Here is a 19,073-nt window from a genome sequence, read left to right as displayed (position 1 = left end):
AAAGTTAAAATTTTCAATTGGAAAACAGCATGCAAGATAAAGGGGCAGGGGAACTAGGAAGACCAGGTGACCAATTAGGAATTCACTACATAATCCAAACTTGTGGCAATGAAAAACTACACTAGGCTTAGCAGTAGGAATAAATATTAGAGATACAGAAAAAAATACATACAGCTTGAAGTTGCTGTGGAATGAGCTCTCAGAAACTCAGAGCTGAAAGGGTCTTTGGGGCCTATCTGGTCTGATGAAGGAATCTCTTTATAAAGTTACAACCCCAAGGTCCTGTTTCTACTTGACCACTTCCAGAAGTTTAAAAAAAAAAAAAAAAAAATCAACCCAGTTAATTCCAGTATTATCAAATGTTCCTTATGTCGAACGAAATCTCTTTCTTTAACTATTGATTTCTCCATGTCTGTTTACCCCATAGCCCACTGTCCAACAATTTTTTTTCTTAAGGTCAAACTTCCCCAGTCCCACCCTTTAGATAACTTGTAACAACCATCTTCACAAGTAGTGCCCAGCACTAACCCATTAAATGTACCTTAAGCATTTAGTAGAACAGAACTGTCTTTATTAAAGATGCTTTCAATACAGAATTATGCTCCAAAGAAAATATGCATGAATTCAAAGAAACTATGATCAATAAACACATGAAAAATGTTCAACATCACTAATCATTAGGGCAATGCAAATCAAAACTACAAGACAGCATCCCACACCCATTAGGATGACTACTATCCAAGAAAGAAAAAAAAGAAAATAGTTAAGCGTTGGCATGCATGTGGAGAAATTAGAGCCCTGTGCACTGCTGATGAGAATGTATGATATAGCCACTGTGGAAAACAGTACGGTGATTTCTCAAAAAATTAAACACATAATTACTATTTGATCTAGCAATTCCACTTCTTTTTTTTTTTTTTAATTTTTTTTTTTAACGTTTATTTATTATTGAGAGACAGAGAGAGACAGAGCATGGGAGAGGCAGAGAGACGGGGAGACACAGAATCCGAAGCAGGCTCCAGGCTCCGAGCTGTAAGCACAGAGCCCCACGCGGGGCTTGAACTCACAAACTGCAACATCATGACCTGAGCCGAAGTCAGACGCCCAAACAACTGAGCCACCCAGGTGCCCCTAGCAATTCCACTTCTGGGGATATATTCAGAAGAACTGAAAGCAGGGTCTCAAAGAGATAGCTATAAACCCATATTCAAAGCAACATTCATAATAGCTCAAATGTGGAAGCAATACAAGTGTCCATCACTGAATGAATGGATAAACAAAACACGGTACGTATATACAATGGAACATTATTCAGCCTCAAAAAGGAAGGAAATTCTGAGTTACGCTACAACACAGATTAACCTTGAGGACATTATGTACACCGAAATAAGCCAGTCATAAAAAGACAAACACTGTAGGTTTCCATTTGTATGAGGCACTTAGAGTGGACAAAATTATAGAAACAAAAAGAATGATAGTTGCCAGGGCTGAGGGAAGAAGTGGGAAGTTATTGTTTATTGGGTATAGTTCCAGTTTTACAACCTGCAAGACTTCTAGAAATGGATAGTAGTGGTGATTGCACAACTTCATGAATATATTTAATACCACTGAACTGTGCACTTAAGCATGATTAAAATGGTAAATTTTGTTATATGCATTTCACCATAATTAAAAAATTAGGGAAAAAATGACTCTAAATGTGAACTTAATGACAGGAAGTTCAGTAGAATGAACATAGTAAATGAAGTTCAAATTTAGACCTCTAGGTATCCAAAAGTATTTACTGAGCACCTATTATGTTCCAGGCTCTACATATGAATATATGAAACTGGAGCTTAAGATTAAGCTCTAAGGGCACCTGGGTGGCTCAGTCAGTTTAGCAGCCAACTCTTGATCTCAGTTCGGGTCATGACCTCACAGTTCGTGAGATCAAGTGCTACATCGGGCTCTGCATTGACAGCACGGAGCCTGCTTGGGATTCTCCTTCTCCCTCTCTCTCTGCCCCTGTCCCTCTTGCACACTCTCTCTCCCTCTTTCTTTCTCAAAATAAATAAACTTAAAAAAAAAAAGATTAAGCTCTTAATTAAAGCTAGAGAACAAATGTTCACCAAGGTGATGGCTGAAAGTATATTAAAGTTCTGAAGCAAATTAAGAAAGAAAGCAAAGCAGCAGTAGAGAACTCTGGAATGGTTGTGATACAAAAAAAGGAGCACCAGGGCTTAGGGTCAGAAAGCCTAAATTCCAGTCTTTGCTCTGCTATTCTACATGAGCCACCAATTCACTGTTTCAGTTTCTTTGTCCACAAAATGAGGATAACTTGGTTGTGATAAGGATCAAATAATAACACAAATATGTGAAAGCACCCGACACACAGAAGGGCACACAAGAATAATTGTTGAATGAATGAATATCACACTGATGTCACTCATGAACCACATTAAACATGATGCAGATAGGTAGACTCACCAATGGTGAGTCCTTTGACCGCAGTCAAGTACCAACAATGAAAACAGAAAACACAAGTATTAACAATCACCCTAATAACCTCCATAAGGAATTTAGTGATACAGCATTTAATAATCAGAGTAATCCTAGGCTGTAGATAGTAGTATCCCCACTATATAGATAATATCATTAACGATCAGAGAAAGGAGGCCACACAGCCTTTAAGTGTAGACCAAGTCTGATTCCACAGAGCAAGCTCTTAACCATCACACTATTATTTCACCAGCCACTCTGGGAGATGTGAAGGGAATAGACAAAAGCAGAATGTCCAAGCACCTGCTCTCTGGGCCAAGTAAATTAGATTAACTTCAAAAAGGAAATATAAAAAGGCTTTAAAGATGGAATAAAGCACAGTTTCAGAAACCACAGCAGAGATGCAGCCTCGCACAGCAAGAACTGGGCACAGAATGGTCCTCTCCAAACAATGCCCTCAGGCAAGTGGTGACAGGCTCCACGAACAACAGCTGCAACTGTTAGTCTCTGAACAATGTTGGTGTGTGTACGATATAAAAAGTATACTTGGTCACTCAGTGGCTCCTTCCACCCACAGAGGCATTCAGAAACAAATCTACCACCAACGGCAGTGTTTTCAAATACAAAGGAGAGTATGGTTCTAAGCGATGATGTTATAAGAAAATCCAGCACCAGATGGCCTATCTGCAAAGGCATCTTCCACTGGCTGGCTGTCCTGGTCCATCAACATACAACCCAAATAAAGCATAAGGAGTTGCTATTAACAACCAAGACACGCACCTGGTAGGTCATCTGCTGAGGCCACAACAACACATCAACACTGCATCCGTAACTCTGGCTCATTTCTACAAATCCCTACACTTAAAAAATTTAATATATTCTTTCTTGTTTCCCCTATACTACCCTGCACCTCATCTTCATTACTAAATATCCCTCCATACATACTTTCCCTACACCAGTCTCCTCATACCCCATCAAAGAATACGTAGGTATAAAAGCTACCTACCCTCCAACACCTCTAACTCTCACATTTCTAAACCCATTTTCCATACTAACCCTAACTCTTCCTTTCCTAGCCTTTCCACTCTTCCCAACAAAACACATTTTCTAATGTGAACAAACTCATCCACTTCCTCAGCCATTCCCTTAGAAAGTATTCCTTTCATCTCCCTGACATACCAAGATCACATTACTTCCTACATCCCCTTTCCTTCCACCTTCCCCTGCTGTGCTTCCTACCCATCACCTCCAGATCAGTATTCCACTCTCATCTCCCAGTGACCTTCATCTCTTAGGGGTCTGTGCCATCCACCCAGACAGCCTTCTAAAACTCATCAGGACTCTCTCCCACACTCCACAGCACACACACTCAGACTTCTCTCAAAGATTTTAGCAACTGGCTCAGTCTTACCTTTCAATGAGGGGAATTTATCAAGATTTTAAAAATGGAGCATATCAAAAGAGCTGTATTAAAATATGTAAGTGACAGTCACCAAGTAATGGAAAAAATAGTACCAGTATCTCAGTATCTCTGGTATCATCACTGGTTAGCAGGAAGAGAGAATATTGAGAGAAGGAGGTCAAAAATGGGATGAGGGATGGGGTGAAGTGAAGCTCAGGAACTAAGACAAGCGAGAATGTCTTAGAAATAAAGGTGTTACAGTTAGATTGCAGGCTGTACGAAAATATCTTTGGACAAAAATGGCCACGTTGAAATGTCATATGCCACAAAGGAACTTCCTGGATAGATGGAAATATTAGAGACTGTGGGTATGCATGGGTATATTGGGGTGCATTCATTTTTGAAAACTGATAGCTTAACATTCATGTATCTCACTGTATGTAAATTATACCTCAAAAAAACACCTGTAAAATAAGAATAATGATAATCAAGAGGGTAGAGGTATACAGGCAAAATAAAAATGACAGAATGCTGTAAACTGTTGAAGGTGGGTACTGGGGAAAGGAGGGTTCATTATACTATTCTGTTTACATACGTTTGAAATTTTCTATAATCAAGCTTTTAAAATGTCACATACCCATCTCCCATACCTCATGTTCAACCAACATACCCTGTACGGCATAAACATCTACAACAATGCTTCCAACACTACAATCTCAGCATTTACCACAGGTTTTCTAACAGCCCAAGACAAGCACTAATTCAGCCACCATGCTGGATACTGAAATGTTCCATTTCATGAGCACTACTTTCTAAGAGCTCAACTTTAAAAAAATCTTCCCTACTGAGCACTACCTTCCAATCTGTCCAGCTACCTGCCGATACTGTGTTCCTGCTTTTCACTTTGTAGCCTCCATCCCTAGAGCCCTATCTACCTAGTGAGTCTTGTGTCCTGGGGACACAAGTATTTACTAAGGTCCTCCTATAAATGCCTGTGAGGACAAAAAATAGAAGCAAATGGAAAAATACAAAATAGTACCTTTTGGCCTCTACTCCTCCCTACTAGAACATTTCTTAACTCTTTCAACAATTTGATTTCATATTTATAACTCGAGAGAAACTCTTTGGTCCAAGATTACCAATGACTCCCTTGTCTTCAAATTCAATACTCATCCTCTCAAATGTTTACGCAGCTTCTCCCTTTTGGCTTCTGTGCCACTGTAGTTTTCTTGGTTTTCTCTGGATCTGGATAACTGTGCCATCTAATGGAACTTTCTACAACTCTCGATATGTTCTATGTGTGTGCTGTCCAAAACGATAGCCACTGGCCACATGTGGCTGTTTAAATTTAAATGAATTAAAATGAAATGAAATTAAAGGTTTTGTTTCTCAATCATGCTAGCCCTATTTCAAGTGTGCATTAGTCTACACAATGCAGCTCTATAATCTCTTACTCGTTCTCATGACTTCAGTTATCTATAACCTCTGTCTCAAAGGACTGACTTGCAAATTTATGCTAAACAAGTCATGTGGACTTATTTAGTCCCACAAGAAACTCAAACTCCAAAATTAATCACCTCCACCATCAACTCCTCCCTTACCTTAAACACCTTGCCTCTCCCCAAAATCCTTAGTTGTGTAAATAGAATCTATCGTCCAAGTCATCTCAACTCTATCCCTCTGATCTAAGCAGAAGTCTATCCCCTTTGAGTCAACCTAACTGATCTCCCTGCCTCTAGTCCAATATATATAATAATAAGCACAATGTACCTACCACATACCATTCATTCAACTGGTTAACTCTGCAGCCTTGTCTTTTTCAAATATATTAATAATTCTACAAATAAAGTTTAAATGTCTTAGGATAATACAGCATTTAAGACACTACATAGTCTGGCCCCAACCTTACTAGTCTCTTCTTCCATTTTCTACCTCTTAAGCCCCCTACTCTCCAGCCAAAAAAGGACTCCTTACCACTGTCCAATACATTCTATCATAACGTTTGCATCCACACCTCTGCTCATGCTCTTGCATTCTCCTTAAATATCTTTTTGATCTCTGTTAAAATCCTAACCATCCTTCAAGGTTCAGCCCTAATTTCACCTCTTCCATTAAGCTTCTCAGATCCTCACTATACTCCACCAAATAGCAATCTTTTCTTTTCTGAATGTCCATTGCACTTTTCAACCACACTACATGTATAACAATAGCCAATTTCTACTTTGTTATAAGTAGGTTATATTCATTTCTTATTATGAAGAAACTCTTTAAAGAAGGAGGTCATGTGTTAGTTATCTTTCTATCCACCAACAGTGTCTGATAAAACAACCAGTATAGAATAGGCACATAATCTACTGATTATGGTAATTTCATTTGAGTTATAGACCAGTTCTTATGTGTAAAGAATTTTCAGTATCTCAAAAGTGGCCTAGGCACTAAATTATCCCTGTAGTTTTATCAAAGGCAGGCAAGTATTTGGGGCATACATAATTCCCCAAATTACCTTAAGTATGAGCCTCTAGCTACTGAAAAATAGCCTTCCTGTTCAGGTCATGTACTAACAGTATAAAGAAATAAAACTGGGGCTGATCTATTATGTCTCCTATGGGAATACAGGAGATTTTCTATTTTAAATACAGCACTTGTATCAACATAGCAAACTAGTATTTCAGGAGCTCATGGAATATAAATGATTCAGGTATGATATGATTCTATTGAGGGAATAACAAATTCAGTGATAATAACAGATATCATTTATTGAGCACTTATGAGTATGTCAGATACTATTCTCAGCACTTGACATATATTATTTAATTTTTATAAAGCTATGAGATAGGTACGATTACTATTCTCATTTTACATATTTTTTGGAAATTAGGCATAAAAGGTAGATCACACATCTAAAAACAATTGTTCATTAGTATAACCTAATAAATGGATAGAAGATGCATGTGTGAAAGAGCACTTAGTGCCAAACTAGGAGTCCCAAGATCTAGACCTATTTCAGTTCACTAGACAGAACCTCATGGAGTCTCAACATTCCCCTTGATCCTTAGCAGCCCTCAGAGTAGTTGAAGAATCAAATTAAATCAAAGAGCACTGGACTTAAGGTCAAGGAATCCAGTCTCTGCAGCTCTGACCTTTACTATATCTAAGACTCTGTACAAACAAATCCTACAGTTTCTTTGAGCTGCATCCATTCTCTGCAAGTACAAAGCACCTACATATGTGCCAAACATTTTGCCAGGATTAGGAATACAAAAGTGAACATGATAGATACAGTCTTCTGTCCCTACAAAACTCAGAGCCTACAAGGGGATACAGATGAATAAAAGAGACAACTATAATTAAAGTTGGTTAAGTAATCAAGTAGGAGAGTATAATAGAGAGGCACCTAATCTAGACTTATGGGTCAAGGAGTATTTCCTAAGAGGAAATGACTTCTAAGCTAAGACTGAAAGGATGAATATGAATTAGAGAAAAGTTCCAGGCAGAGGGAACAAGACCTGTACACAGAGGGCAAGCATTAACAGTAGATTCTAGAGAAGTAAAGAGGATTTAAAAAGCAAATATGAGGGAATCTGTGTAATTTGTTACAACTACATGTGAATCTGCAATTATCTCAATAAAAATTTCAATTGCAAAAACACAGCATATGTGAGAGTACTCTGCAAATTGAGAATAAGTGTCTTAGTCATTTCAGTTCATATTATTACTAATAATATATTCTACAACATACTGCTACAGAGAGCAAAGTTGGAAGGGTCATTATAATGGAAACAGAACTACTACAGACAGATACTGACCATATTTCAATAGTTGGCCAAAATTTGGAAAATCGTGATTCAATACCTTTCACATCCGGTCGATACTGTAGTCCATCATCTTTTTTTCCCAACAAACTAGTGTCATCTGTGTCTATAAAAGAAAAGTTTTCAAATTAAGACACATATGATATTTAACTCATACCATGAAACTTCCAAATATTCCAAATGTTCCAGGTCCTTCCCAACTTCATCCACTTATCCTGCTTACATTTCCCTCCAATCTCTTGACTATTGTTCCATTTCTATCTTAGGCTTCAAGACATCCCAAATATATACACGCTCTGCTCTGCATGATGAACAGCCTAATTTCATCTAGACTTCGGCTCAAATGTCCTCTACTGAAAAAGTCTTTCCTGTGCAAACTAAAATAACAGATACCCTGACGTGAAAAGATTAACCCTGTCTCCAAGGGACAATGGTCTCAAGTTTTACCTTCTCCTACCACTGTTTCCCTAGAAACATATCAGATTAAGATAAATGTGGAATCTCAGTTACGTTATCAGACAAAATTTATGATAGAAATGACCCCAGACTGGCGAACTGTATTTGGACTGGGAAGACTGTAAATGAACCACAAATGCCTGTTGGAAACACAAGCTTCAGCTTCCCAGTACATAGTGAGGGAGGAAAGGGAAGGTATCATTAGGGATGAATGGAAATATTATCAAGAGGACCAAGATAAAAATTAAGGACCAACTACTCCAAAGGATTCTAAATCTGCATGAACTTCAATTATCAAAATTCTCAAGTTTGACCAATTTGAAGTTTGAAATTCTGGTAGTACCATTCAATCATGAGCCAGTTCCTCATAAAAAATATTATTTCTCTAAGCTACTGTTTCAACTTAGGCTCTAAACACCATTCTAGGAAAAGAAAAACAAACCCGGGCACGTGGGTGGCTCAGTCGGTTAAGCGTCTGACGGGCTCAGGTCATGATCTCACAGTTTGTGAGTTGGAGCTCTGTGTCAGGCTGACAGCTCAGAATCTGGATCGTGCTTTAGATTCTATGTCTCCCTCTCTCTCTCTCTGCCCCTCCCTGCCCGCGCTCTGTCTCCCTCTCTCTCTCAAAAAATAAACAAACATTAAAAAAATAAAAATTAAAAAAACAAACAGAAAAACAAACCATAATACTTCTTTAAGATCAAGGGACCTAAGAAGGGCCTCTACCAGCAAATGGTTTGCTCTCCTGCCCATTTAAAAAAAAAATTTTTTTTAATGTTTGTTTATTTTTGAGAGAGAGAAAGAGAGAGAGAGAGAGAGAATGGGAGAGGGACAGAGAGAGAGGGAGACACAGAATCTGAAGCAGGCTCCAGGCTCTGAGCTGCGAGCGCAGAGCCTGACGCGGGGCTCGAACCCACGAACCATGAAATCATGACCTGAGCTGAAGTCAGACACTTAACCGACTGAGCCACCCAAGGGCCACTCTCCTGCCCATTTTTGACCCCCAACTGGAAATCCTCTTATGAGCCCCTTGGGCATTCTCTGGTAGCTTAGACCAGAGGTACTGCAATCCCTGGTGCAGTATTCCACAAATAATTTGTTACCAACATAAAGTACCAAACTTTGCCTTACCACTTTTTTCTCTTAGCTTAGATAAAAAACATATCCCTTTAATAAATCCAAAACAGGTAGGAGGGATGGACTTACTAAGCAGGACTACTAGGACCACAATCCTAGTCCATGACAATGTGCCTGGCTCTTGTATGTTACTAGGAATGATACATTATCCTCACCCATACGTGTATTACTAGGGAAAGAAGATTGAGAACCTCTGCCTTTAGTGACTGGATATTTCTAGTTGTAATAGAAAACAAAAATAAATTCTTAGCTGGTATCATGGCCTCCAAACTATGACATAAAGCAAAAAGAGAAAAAAGAATTTTAAACTGAAGGTGATAATTTTTCCTTATATTCTGTAACTTCACACCAAAATCTCTTAACAGTATATAATATGTAGGGGCAAAAACTGCAGAGAGAATGTGAAAACATAGTATGTGAAATGTGAATGTGAACATAGAATGTGAAAACTTTTCGGCTGTAGAAAAAAAGATGAAGAAATACATGGCAATGCTTATAGTTTTATTATAATTGAAATAAGTTGACTAATTCTTAAACAGCGATATTTATTACTATAAATTCGAGACAACCTTTAAGAACTATAAATGTATCTATAAGTCCATGTAAGCAATAGCTTAGTAACTATATGAACAACAAAAAAGCATGGTTTGAATTTTAAGAAGATGAAAATAAATGGAAAAAAATTCTAAATTAGCAACAGAACAAAGAAATTCTAAAACATAAAGTAATTAAAAAAATAAATAAAGCAAAGATTTCTCATTTTACAAGTATGGAACACTACCAAAATGACAAATAAGAATTCAGACACACAATATAATAAAGACAGGTCTCTGGGTGAGTAGAATAGCTGTTACCTGTGCAATGACCAAGATGCCTTATATCAATTTGTTCTTGCTTTATACAAGATGCTTCTCGAACAAAACAAGGATTGTTGTAGGAACTCCCATCAGAAGCACACACAGGATTAAAACTGTATCCACTGCAATCTATATTACATACACACCTGTTGGAAAAGATATAAATTACCTATAGTTTAATACAACAAAATTTCACAATGCTGCATTTCATTTTCTTTTCTGCTTTCTGTTAACAGAAGTCAATGTATTATTCTAAGTGATAAAAGTTTAACTGTAAAACAAAAGTTTAACAATAACAAGCTAACAATTTCTTTTTTTTAATGTTTTTATTTATTTTTGAGAGAGTAAGAGACAGAGCATGAGTGGGGGAGAGGCAGAGACAGACAGACAGACACAGAATCTGAAGCAGGCTCCAGGTTCTGAGATGCCAGCACAGAGCCTGACACGGGGTTTAAACTGGTAAACCGTGAGATCATGACCTGGGCCAAAGTCAGACACTTAACCGACTGAGGGACCCAGGTACCCCTAACAATTTCTTTCAAGTGAGAGTTTAGGGATAATTTCATCTAGATATTGTTAATCCGGTGGTTTCCCTGAAATTTTCATATCTAGATATAATAATCAAAAGATGTCAAATGTCAACATTAATTAAAAAGCAACATGGTGTAGTGGAAAGAACACAGAATTATGAATCAAAAGTCATGAATCTAAATCCTAGCCCAACTAATTACCAAATTTTTGTCCAGATTCTTCCCCTAAGTTTTAGTTTACTTACCTGCAAAATAGAGGTTATAATAATATCCCTACCTCGCCAAATAACTGGAAAGATTAAAACACATAATTGATATAAAACATGTAATTTGAAAGCCCTCAAAAGTGTTACTAGCTGCATATCTACCTATACCACTGAGTGCCCACTCAATACTAAGATTGCATAAGGAAGTCTAAGACATGGCCACTCCTCTCAAGAACAATAAAATTTAACTGGGAATATAAAAGTAAAAAAAACCAGAGATTTCTCCTTCTAGCATCGCTGTAGTCTTAGAAGCTAAACTAATATTCCTGATGAAAACAACAAAAAATATAGGAAAGGTATTTTAAAATATTCTCTCAAATGCATTCATAAGTTGACAAGAAATCAGGGAATATTCTGACAAAGGTTAAATGAAGACAGGAAGAGAGAAAGGTCAATTGAGTTTGCTAAAGCTGATTTTCACCTTGAAAGTGGTTGCCAAATTGTGTAAACTCAATTATCAACTTTTGTGGCTTTGCAGGCCTCTGGGAACAAAAGACAAAGAATACTGACCTACCTAAATGGGGAGCCTGAAGACCTTAGATAAGTGGGTATGTCAAAAAGTAACAACTCTCAGCATGAGGGTAAACCAGAAATGAGTTGTCATGTTCCACAGGGACTATTTAAAGGGGGGGGGAAATGCTGTCCTGAGCCATGGCATTGAAGAGAGGGAAGAAAAACATCTCCCCTGAGAATTAAAAACCATAAGCCAGCCCTCACATGGGTAATTACAACTTAAAATACTACTTGGGTGTTCTGAAAAACCTCAAACCCAGAGTTTATTTTAAGAGCCAACGACTAGAAGGGGCCCTAGGCAACTGACAGAAGCAAATGCAATCTTCTCTGGAGAAACCCAACTTTATTATCTTCAGCCTCACACATTTTCCAAGATACAGTTGTGAGAAAAATAAGTAGATCACACACACTCACTCAGTCATATATCTACAAGAAATAAGGAAATAAAACACCATGAGTGGAAAAAGCTGATCTGAAAATGAACCAAGCAGGGCATCTTGCTGGCTCAACCAGTGGAACATGAGACTCTTGATCCTGGCATCCTAAATTTGAGCCCCACAACAGGGTAGAGCTCACTTTAAAAAAAAAGGGAGGAGAGGGGTGCCTGGGTGGCTCAGTCAGTCAAGCTCTGACTTCAGCTCAGGTCATGATCTCACAGTTTGTGGGTGTGAGCCCTGTGTTGGGCTCTGTGCTGACAGCTTGGAGCCTGCAGCCAGCTTCAGATTCTGTGTCTCCCTCTCTCTGCCCCTGCCCCGCTCACACTATTTCTTTTTCAAAAATAAACATTTAAAAAAAAAATGAGGGGAGCGGAGAGGAAGAGGGAAAGGAGAGGAAATGAACCAAATTGCATTTTTAATAGATAAAAAATGTATGATTAGAAATAAAAAACTATTTAGATTTGACAGCAGATTAGATAAACTAAACGTGAGTTAGGGAAGCAGAAGACAGGTTAAAGGAAATTACCCAGACCACAGCAAAGAGAGATGGAACATGAAAAAAAGATTAAGAGACACGGAAGACTGGGGCGCATGGGTGGCTCAGTCAGTTAAGCGTCTGACCTCAGTTCGTGTCACAATCTCACAGTTTCGTGAGTTTGAGCCCCGTATCAGGCTCTCCGCTGACAGTGCAGATACTGCTTCAGATCCTCTCTCTCCCTCTCTGCCTCTCCCACACTCATTCACCCTCTCTTAAAAATAAAAAACATGTTTAAAAATGGTAAAAGGCCTTCAAGAAAAAATAAAGAGAGAGATATGGAAGACAAAAGCAACAGAATCTAGAAAAAATCTGATTGGACCTCAAAAAGGAGTAAAAGGAATGAGGCAAGGGCAATATTCTCAGCAATTTCTTGTCAAACTTTCTAAAACTAAAAAAGATACTCATCTAAATGCCCAAGAAGACTAATATATTCCAAACAGGATTATTAAAAAGGAATGTAGACATGGAGATGTCACAGTGGAATTTTATAAAAACATCAAAAAAGAGTATTTTAAAAGCAGCCAGAAAGAAGACAGAGGGAAAAATAAGGGGGACAAGTGTTTTCAAAAGCAATACTGAAGCCAAATTGTTTATTTATAGCAAAAGACAGTGAAATAATACCTGCAATGTGCTGAAATTAAAAGAAATATATATGAAGAGAAATAACTTTCATGAATGAAAGTAAAATAAAAGAAATTTGGAAGAAGTTAAAACTTAAAGAGTTTGTTACCCGCTGGCTGTCAGTAAAGGTAGTAATCATAAAGGCAGTTGAAAACTGATCTTATAAAGAAAATCTGAAATGCAAATGAAGAACAAAAGTGTAAATCTGTACATAATGTTACCAAAGCTAGCCTTGCAAGGACCTGACAATTTCACTAGTAGGTAAGGCCTTTGGTAGGTAAGCTCCTTGTGCATCAGGAGACATAAGAAAGAATGTTCACAGCAGCATTATTCATGAGAACAAAAGACTGGAAACAATCCAAATGTCCATCAACAGTAAAATGGACTGTAAAAGGATGTGGTATAGTCAAAAAATTAAATTCAATAGGGGCGCCTGGGTGGCTCAGTCAGTTACGCGTCTGACTTCAGCTCAGGTCATGATCTCACAATTCGTGAATTCAAGCCCCGCGTTGGGCTCTGTGCTGCTGGCTCAGAGCCTGGAGCCTGCTTCGGATTCTGTGTCTCCCTCTCTCTCTCTCTCTCTCTCTCTCTCTCTCTGCTCCTCCCCCGCTCACACACACACTCTCTCTCCCTCAAAAATAAACATTAAAAAATTTTTTTTAATTAAATTCAATAAACACTGAAATTGAATGAACTATGGCTATGTGCATTAACACGAATGAATCCCAAAAACATAACTGCTGAGCAAAAGAAGGTACATATAGTGATGATTCCATTTATACAAAACTAAATATCAATCAAAAGCCAAATCATATATTAAGTGATTTACCATCTGTGGTGAAGCTATTTTAAAGACCAAAGAAATGATTTCCACAAAATGCAGTATACCAGATGTATTCAGGGAGGAACATGGGAGGGCAGCTCTGAGGTTTTGGTAATATTCTATTCCTGGCTTGGGAGGTAGGATTCACAAAATTTTGTTTCATTTTTATGCACTAAACCAAGCATGTAAGTTTTCATGCACTTTTAAATATATACGCTATTTCACAATTTAAAAATCAAGGCACCAGAAAAAAAATTAAAAATTCCTATTTACTAAAGTCAAAAATGGCTTTTACATTTTAGTGGAGGAAGAGGGGGCAAAAAGAACGGGACAGGGAGCATATCTGGTCTGCAAAGTGTAAAATATTTATCAGCTGGCCCTTTACAGAACATCCTTGCGGACCTCAGGTTGACAGGATACGAGTGGGCAAAAGTAGAATGGCAATAAAAGAGAAAGGTGGGCTGATGAAAGATTAAAGTACTGTTCCAGGAATTGAATCAGAAACAGCTCAACAACAAAGGCAAGATACCACACCAATCCAGTGAGGAGAAACAAGCGATGGAGCAGTGGGCACTGAGCACAACTGTGACTAAGTGTAGGAGAAAGTCAGCGCTCCTCGGTGGGATGGCACCACTGCTTGTCAGACTGCAAACTGTGAGAACACACCAGGCTGCTCTTCTCAATGGCACAGGCAGAAAGAAAATCAAATTGCCATGTCAAGGAAAGTCCAGGGAAACAATGAGCAGAGGAGGAAAATATTAGACTCCAAAGGCTGCTGATACTACTGATTACAGTGATTACAGCTGTTTGCACAGGGCAACCATAGCAGAGGGCAGGATGCCCAAAGCTTAGGAGTGTGCACTAACGGGGAAAGAAATCACTTCAGTAAAAATGCCAAATTCAAGACATCTAACAACCATTTACTCTGTACCTACTGTGCAGGAATACTCACATTTGCCTTATTAATCCCGACAACAAATAATTATGAAAAGGGAAGATGAATATGAACAAAGTTAAAAAGCCCAAGATCAGTAATAAGTGGCTGGGATGGTGTTCTCTCTACTCATAGCTGTTATGTAAAATAGATATCTCAGTATGGAAAGTAACAAATGAAAGGAGGTAAGTATTTTCCACATGATTTTCATGATTTATCATGAAAAATCTTTCACTAAACTGGCCTTGCTTTTCCCTCAAACACACCAGCGACACTCTTGCCTCAGGGCTTTCCCTCTCCCTGAACACTTTTCCCTCAGACACCCACCAGGTTCAATCCATCACTTCCTTCAAGTTTTTTCTCAAGTCTTAAAAAAATGGCTGAAAATTAAATCACTAAGCATCCATTTAAGAAGCTAGGGGAAAAAAACAATGAAATAAATCCAATGAAAACAAAAAAGAAGGGAAAAACAGATGATATGGATATAGATACATGGAGATAGAGATATGGATATACAAATATATCTCAGCAGAAATAGAAGACATGGTTACAACAGAAAAGATCAATAAAGCCAAAGCTGATCCTTTGAAAAAACTTTCAAATCAACAAAGGAGGATTAATCCAGAAAGAAAGAAAAAGAACAAGAGAAAAACATATCAGCAGTGAAAAAGACTAGATTCAATGGGGATTATGGTTTAATCAATAATGAAAAGTTATTATAAAGCACTTTAAGATAGCAAGTTTGAAAACATGTGAAATGAGTAACTTTTTAAAAATATTCACTATTGAATTTAACCAAAAAAGAAACAGAAGCTAAATGGTATTATAATCATTAAATAAATTAAATCATCTGTTTGAAAAAATGTGTCCTTCAAAGACAGCTTCAGAGCCAGGTGTCTTTTAAAAAGAAAATTCATGAACACATTCACTCCAATCATTCAATAAATAGGTCATTCTATTCTTGCACAAAGTTGTCCAGAGAATAAAAGGAACACTCCCTAACTCACCAAGGCCGTATAAACTTTAAAAAATACACAAAAGTTAACAGAATAGCACTCACTGAGTAAAAATGAATAAAAGAAAATCTATCCTTACAGCAGACAGAATACCAACCAATAACGCACAGGCACAAAAAGATATTGCAATCATAAAACAACAATAGGATGCAATGAAAAAGGAGCACCATGACAATAAAGGTAAGCTCTTAGAAATCAAAATTACAGCAAACAGAAACAAAAAACTCAAAAGAGGACTGAAAGATAAAGCTGAAGAAACCTCTCAGAAGGTACAGCAAAAATTTTAAAACATAGAAAATGGGAGAAAAGAAAATTAAAGGACTAGTCCAGGCTGCCCAACAACCAAATAACAGAAATACTAGAGAGAAAAGAGAGGAAAGGAAATCATCAGAGAACTGATTGAAGAAAATTTCTCAAGTCAGAAATAAGTAACTTTTGGGGTGCCTGAGTGGCTCAATCAGTTAAGCATCCAACTTCAACTCAGATCATGGTCTCATAGTTCATGAGTTCAAGCCCCACATTGGGCTCTGTGCTGGTGGTGTGGAGCCTGCTTGAGATTCTCTCTCTCTCCCTCTCCTCTGCTCGCTCTCTAACTCAAAATAAACAAATAAACTTAAAAAGAAAAAAAGAGGAAGTAACTTTCTAAGAAGGGGTGCAACATTGTGAAATTTCACTACACTGGGGACCAAAAGATCCTACATGCTTCAATACAGAGAAAAAAAATCATACGCAAAGGTTCTAGAATCAGAATGGCTTCAGGCTTCAACAGCAATACTGAAAGCTAGAAGACGGTAGAGCAATGCTTTCTCAAGTCTGAGGGAAAATTATTTCCCACCTAGAATTATGTACTTGATAAGTTATAAGTCAGGTATTAGGCGTAGGATAAAACACTTTCAAACATTAGGTCTAAAAAGTTTTTTGGCTTTTTTTTTTTAACATCTTGTACCCTTTTTCAAGAAGGTACTGAAAAATATGCTAAAATGGGAGACTAAAACCAAGAAATTAAAGGCAAAAAAATGCAAGAAACAGACTATCCTATATAGGAAAGAGGTAAATGAATTTCTAGGATACTCATGGTATAACGCCCTGTTCCTGACACCGAGCTCCTAAAAACCCTCAAAACTTTCTAAGGAGAGTCTAAGGAAATGCTAAGGAAATGCATCATTAGGTGAGGGGAGAGAGGGGCCACTTAGACACCAGAAAAACCAACCATGGTAATTAGAGAATCAGAACTTCCATTTCCCCACCCCACCAACCCACCTGACCTCTGGGAAGGGGAGAAGGAGAGAAGGGTTGGAGATGGAGTTTATCACCAATGCCAATAATTTAACCAATAATGAAACCTCAGTAGAAAACTTCAAACAGAAACATTCTAGGTTGGTGAACACATTCACGTGCTGGGAAGGTGGTATACCTGACACCATGGAAACAAAACAGAAACTCCAGTGCTCAAGACCCTTCCAGACCTCATCCTATGTACTTCTTCATCTGCCTGCCTATTTACATCCTTTATGATAAACAGTAAGCACAGCACTTTCCTAAGTTCTGTGAGCCATATTAGCAAATTACCAAACCTAAGGGAAGGTTGCAGGAGATCTTCAAATTAGTAGTATGCTCAGCCAAAATGCAGGGAACCTCACTTGCAGGTGGTATCTTGTGGGTTTGTGCCTTCAATCTGTGGGCTCTATGCTAACTCCAAATAGAGTGTCAGAACTGAATTAAATTGTAAGACACCTGGTTGGTGTAGGAAATTGAAGAACTGGTTGTTGTTGAAAAAGATACAACACTAAAGGAAGATCCCAGGGTGATAGCTATATACAAGATGTACAGGGCAACCAGTCCACATTCAAAGTTTCACTCTGTAGACAGTTCTGTTGATGGCTACAATTATTAAGAGGCCCAGTGCCACTGTGCCCTTTTTAGCCAGGGGACAGAATGCCCAGGTAAGCCTGATCCAGATTCATATTTGGCTTGTCTTAACTGTATGGTGGTGAATTTCCCACTCTCCCCTCCAATGTCCTACTGCCTGACTCAAATAAGCATACTCCTTTAATTGACTCCTGAGAGCTGGAGGTCAGCTATGGCAGGAGGAGAAGTAGAAAACACAGGGCAGGCCCTTCCCTGACCACATTCCTGCCAGTCATCTGTACCTGGCAACACTAGAATCCTGCCAGATGTCTCAACTGTGGTGAGCCCTATGTTCCCCATGACTCACTCATGTTCTTGCCCACTGACGTCCCCAGAAGGGAATCTTGTAAACTCTCTGGGAAACTAAAAGCCAGACTCTGATTCAGAGACTGTTCAATGTATCTTCTTCTGAAAGGTTTCACGTAATAGTGGCACTATTGCCCCTTCCATCCATGGCTGGATTAATGCTCCATATTGGTAATATGGCAATATTTTATTTTGTACCCTAGATGTTAGGTACACAGATGTAGTATTCCTTAAATTGCATGCATATATTTTAAACACTTCTGTATGTAAACATTCATTTTACAATAAAAGTCTTAAATAAAGCATAGACCAGTATGTATAGTGTGCTGCCATTAGTTTTTTAAAAAAGGAAAGAAAGAGAATATGTGTATATATTTGCTTGTACATGCATAAAATAATCGCTGAGAGATTAAATAAACATCACAGTGACTGCCTCTAGTGAAGACAACTGAGTGGCTGGGGAACAGAGGTAGGAAAAAGACTTTTTACAGTAAAGTCTTTTAAAGCTTTTGCATTTCTAACACTGCAAATTTCAAAGGCATGAATGCATACATAAATAAATGAATTCAATGACTTCTATGATTTCTGCAAATCACAACTCTTAAGTCTTTAAAATAGGGATGATACCTCCTAATACTGGTGAAAGAACCAAATAAGCTTTTGTAAAAAAAAACGCTTTGAAATCAAATACTATATACATCTGAAAGTAGTAGTATTTTTATTCAAAAAAATCTATCCTTTTCCTTCTTTCTCCTTACTTTACACAGAAAGTGTTATTCCTTCTTGATATGGTAAGTTTATTTAGCAGTTAAGGAAACACTGGCTTTAAACTAATTCATGTGAAGTTATTTATATTTAGATTTAACAAACACCTATGAAGCCTTCAACAAGTTTAATACCAGTCTTTTTCACATATATTAAATCCTTACAACAACCCCATGTGCAGCTCTAAGTGAATACTAAAGATCTAATGTGAACAGCCATGAGTTCAACAAAGACCTATAGAGGGACCCTACAACCCAACCTTACGGCAAGTTCA

The 19,073-nt window shown here is 37.9% G+C and overlaps 1 protein-coding gene across 2 annotated transcripts in view; it reads right to left on the bottom strand.

Annotated features, from left to right (window-relative positions):
* The window catches only part of TMEFF1 (transmembrane protein with EGF like and two follistatin like domains 1), an 80,817-nt gene that overhangs the window by 18,771 nt on the left and 42,973 nt on the right, over nt 1–19,073 (bottom strand). For both annotated transcript variants that reach the window (XM_019454336.2, XM_019454337.2), the window contains exons 6-7: nt 10,140–10,288; nt 7,733–7,798 (exon numbers count right to left, since the gene is read on the bottom strand). In XM_019454336.2, the coding sequence (XP_019309881.1) occupies nt 7,733–7,798; nt 10,140–10,288 (215 nt within the window). The remainder of the gene's footprint in view (nt 1–7,732; nt 7,799–10,139; nt 10,289–19,073) is intronic.

This window comes from Panthera pardus, unplaced genomic scaffold (genome assembly GCF_024362965.1).
Source record: "Panthera pardus isolate Hobbes unplaced genomic scaffold, ASM2436296v1 HiC_scaffold_20, whole genome shotgun sequence".
Classification (NCBI taxonomy): Eukaryota; Metazoa; Chordata; class Mammalia; order Carnivora; family Felidae; genus Panthera; species Panthera pardus.
This window is presented reverse-complemented; position numbering and strand designations above follow the sequence as displayed.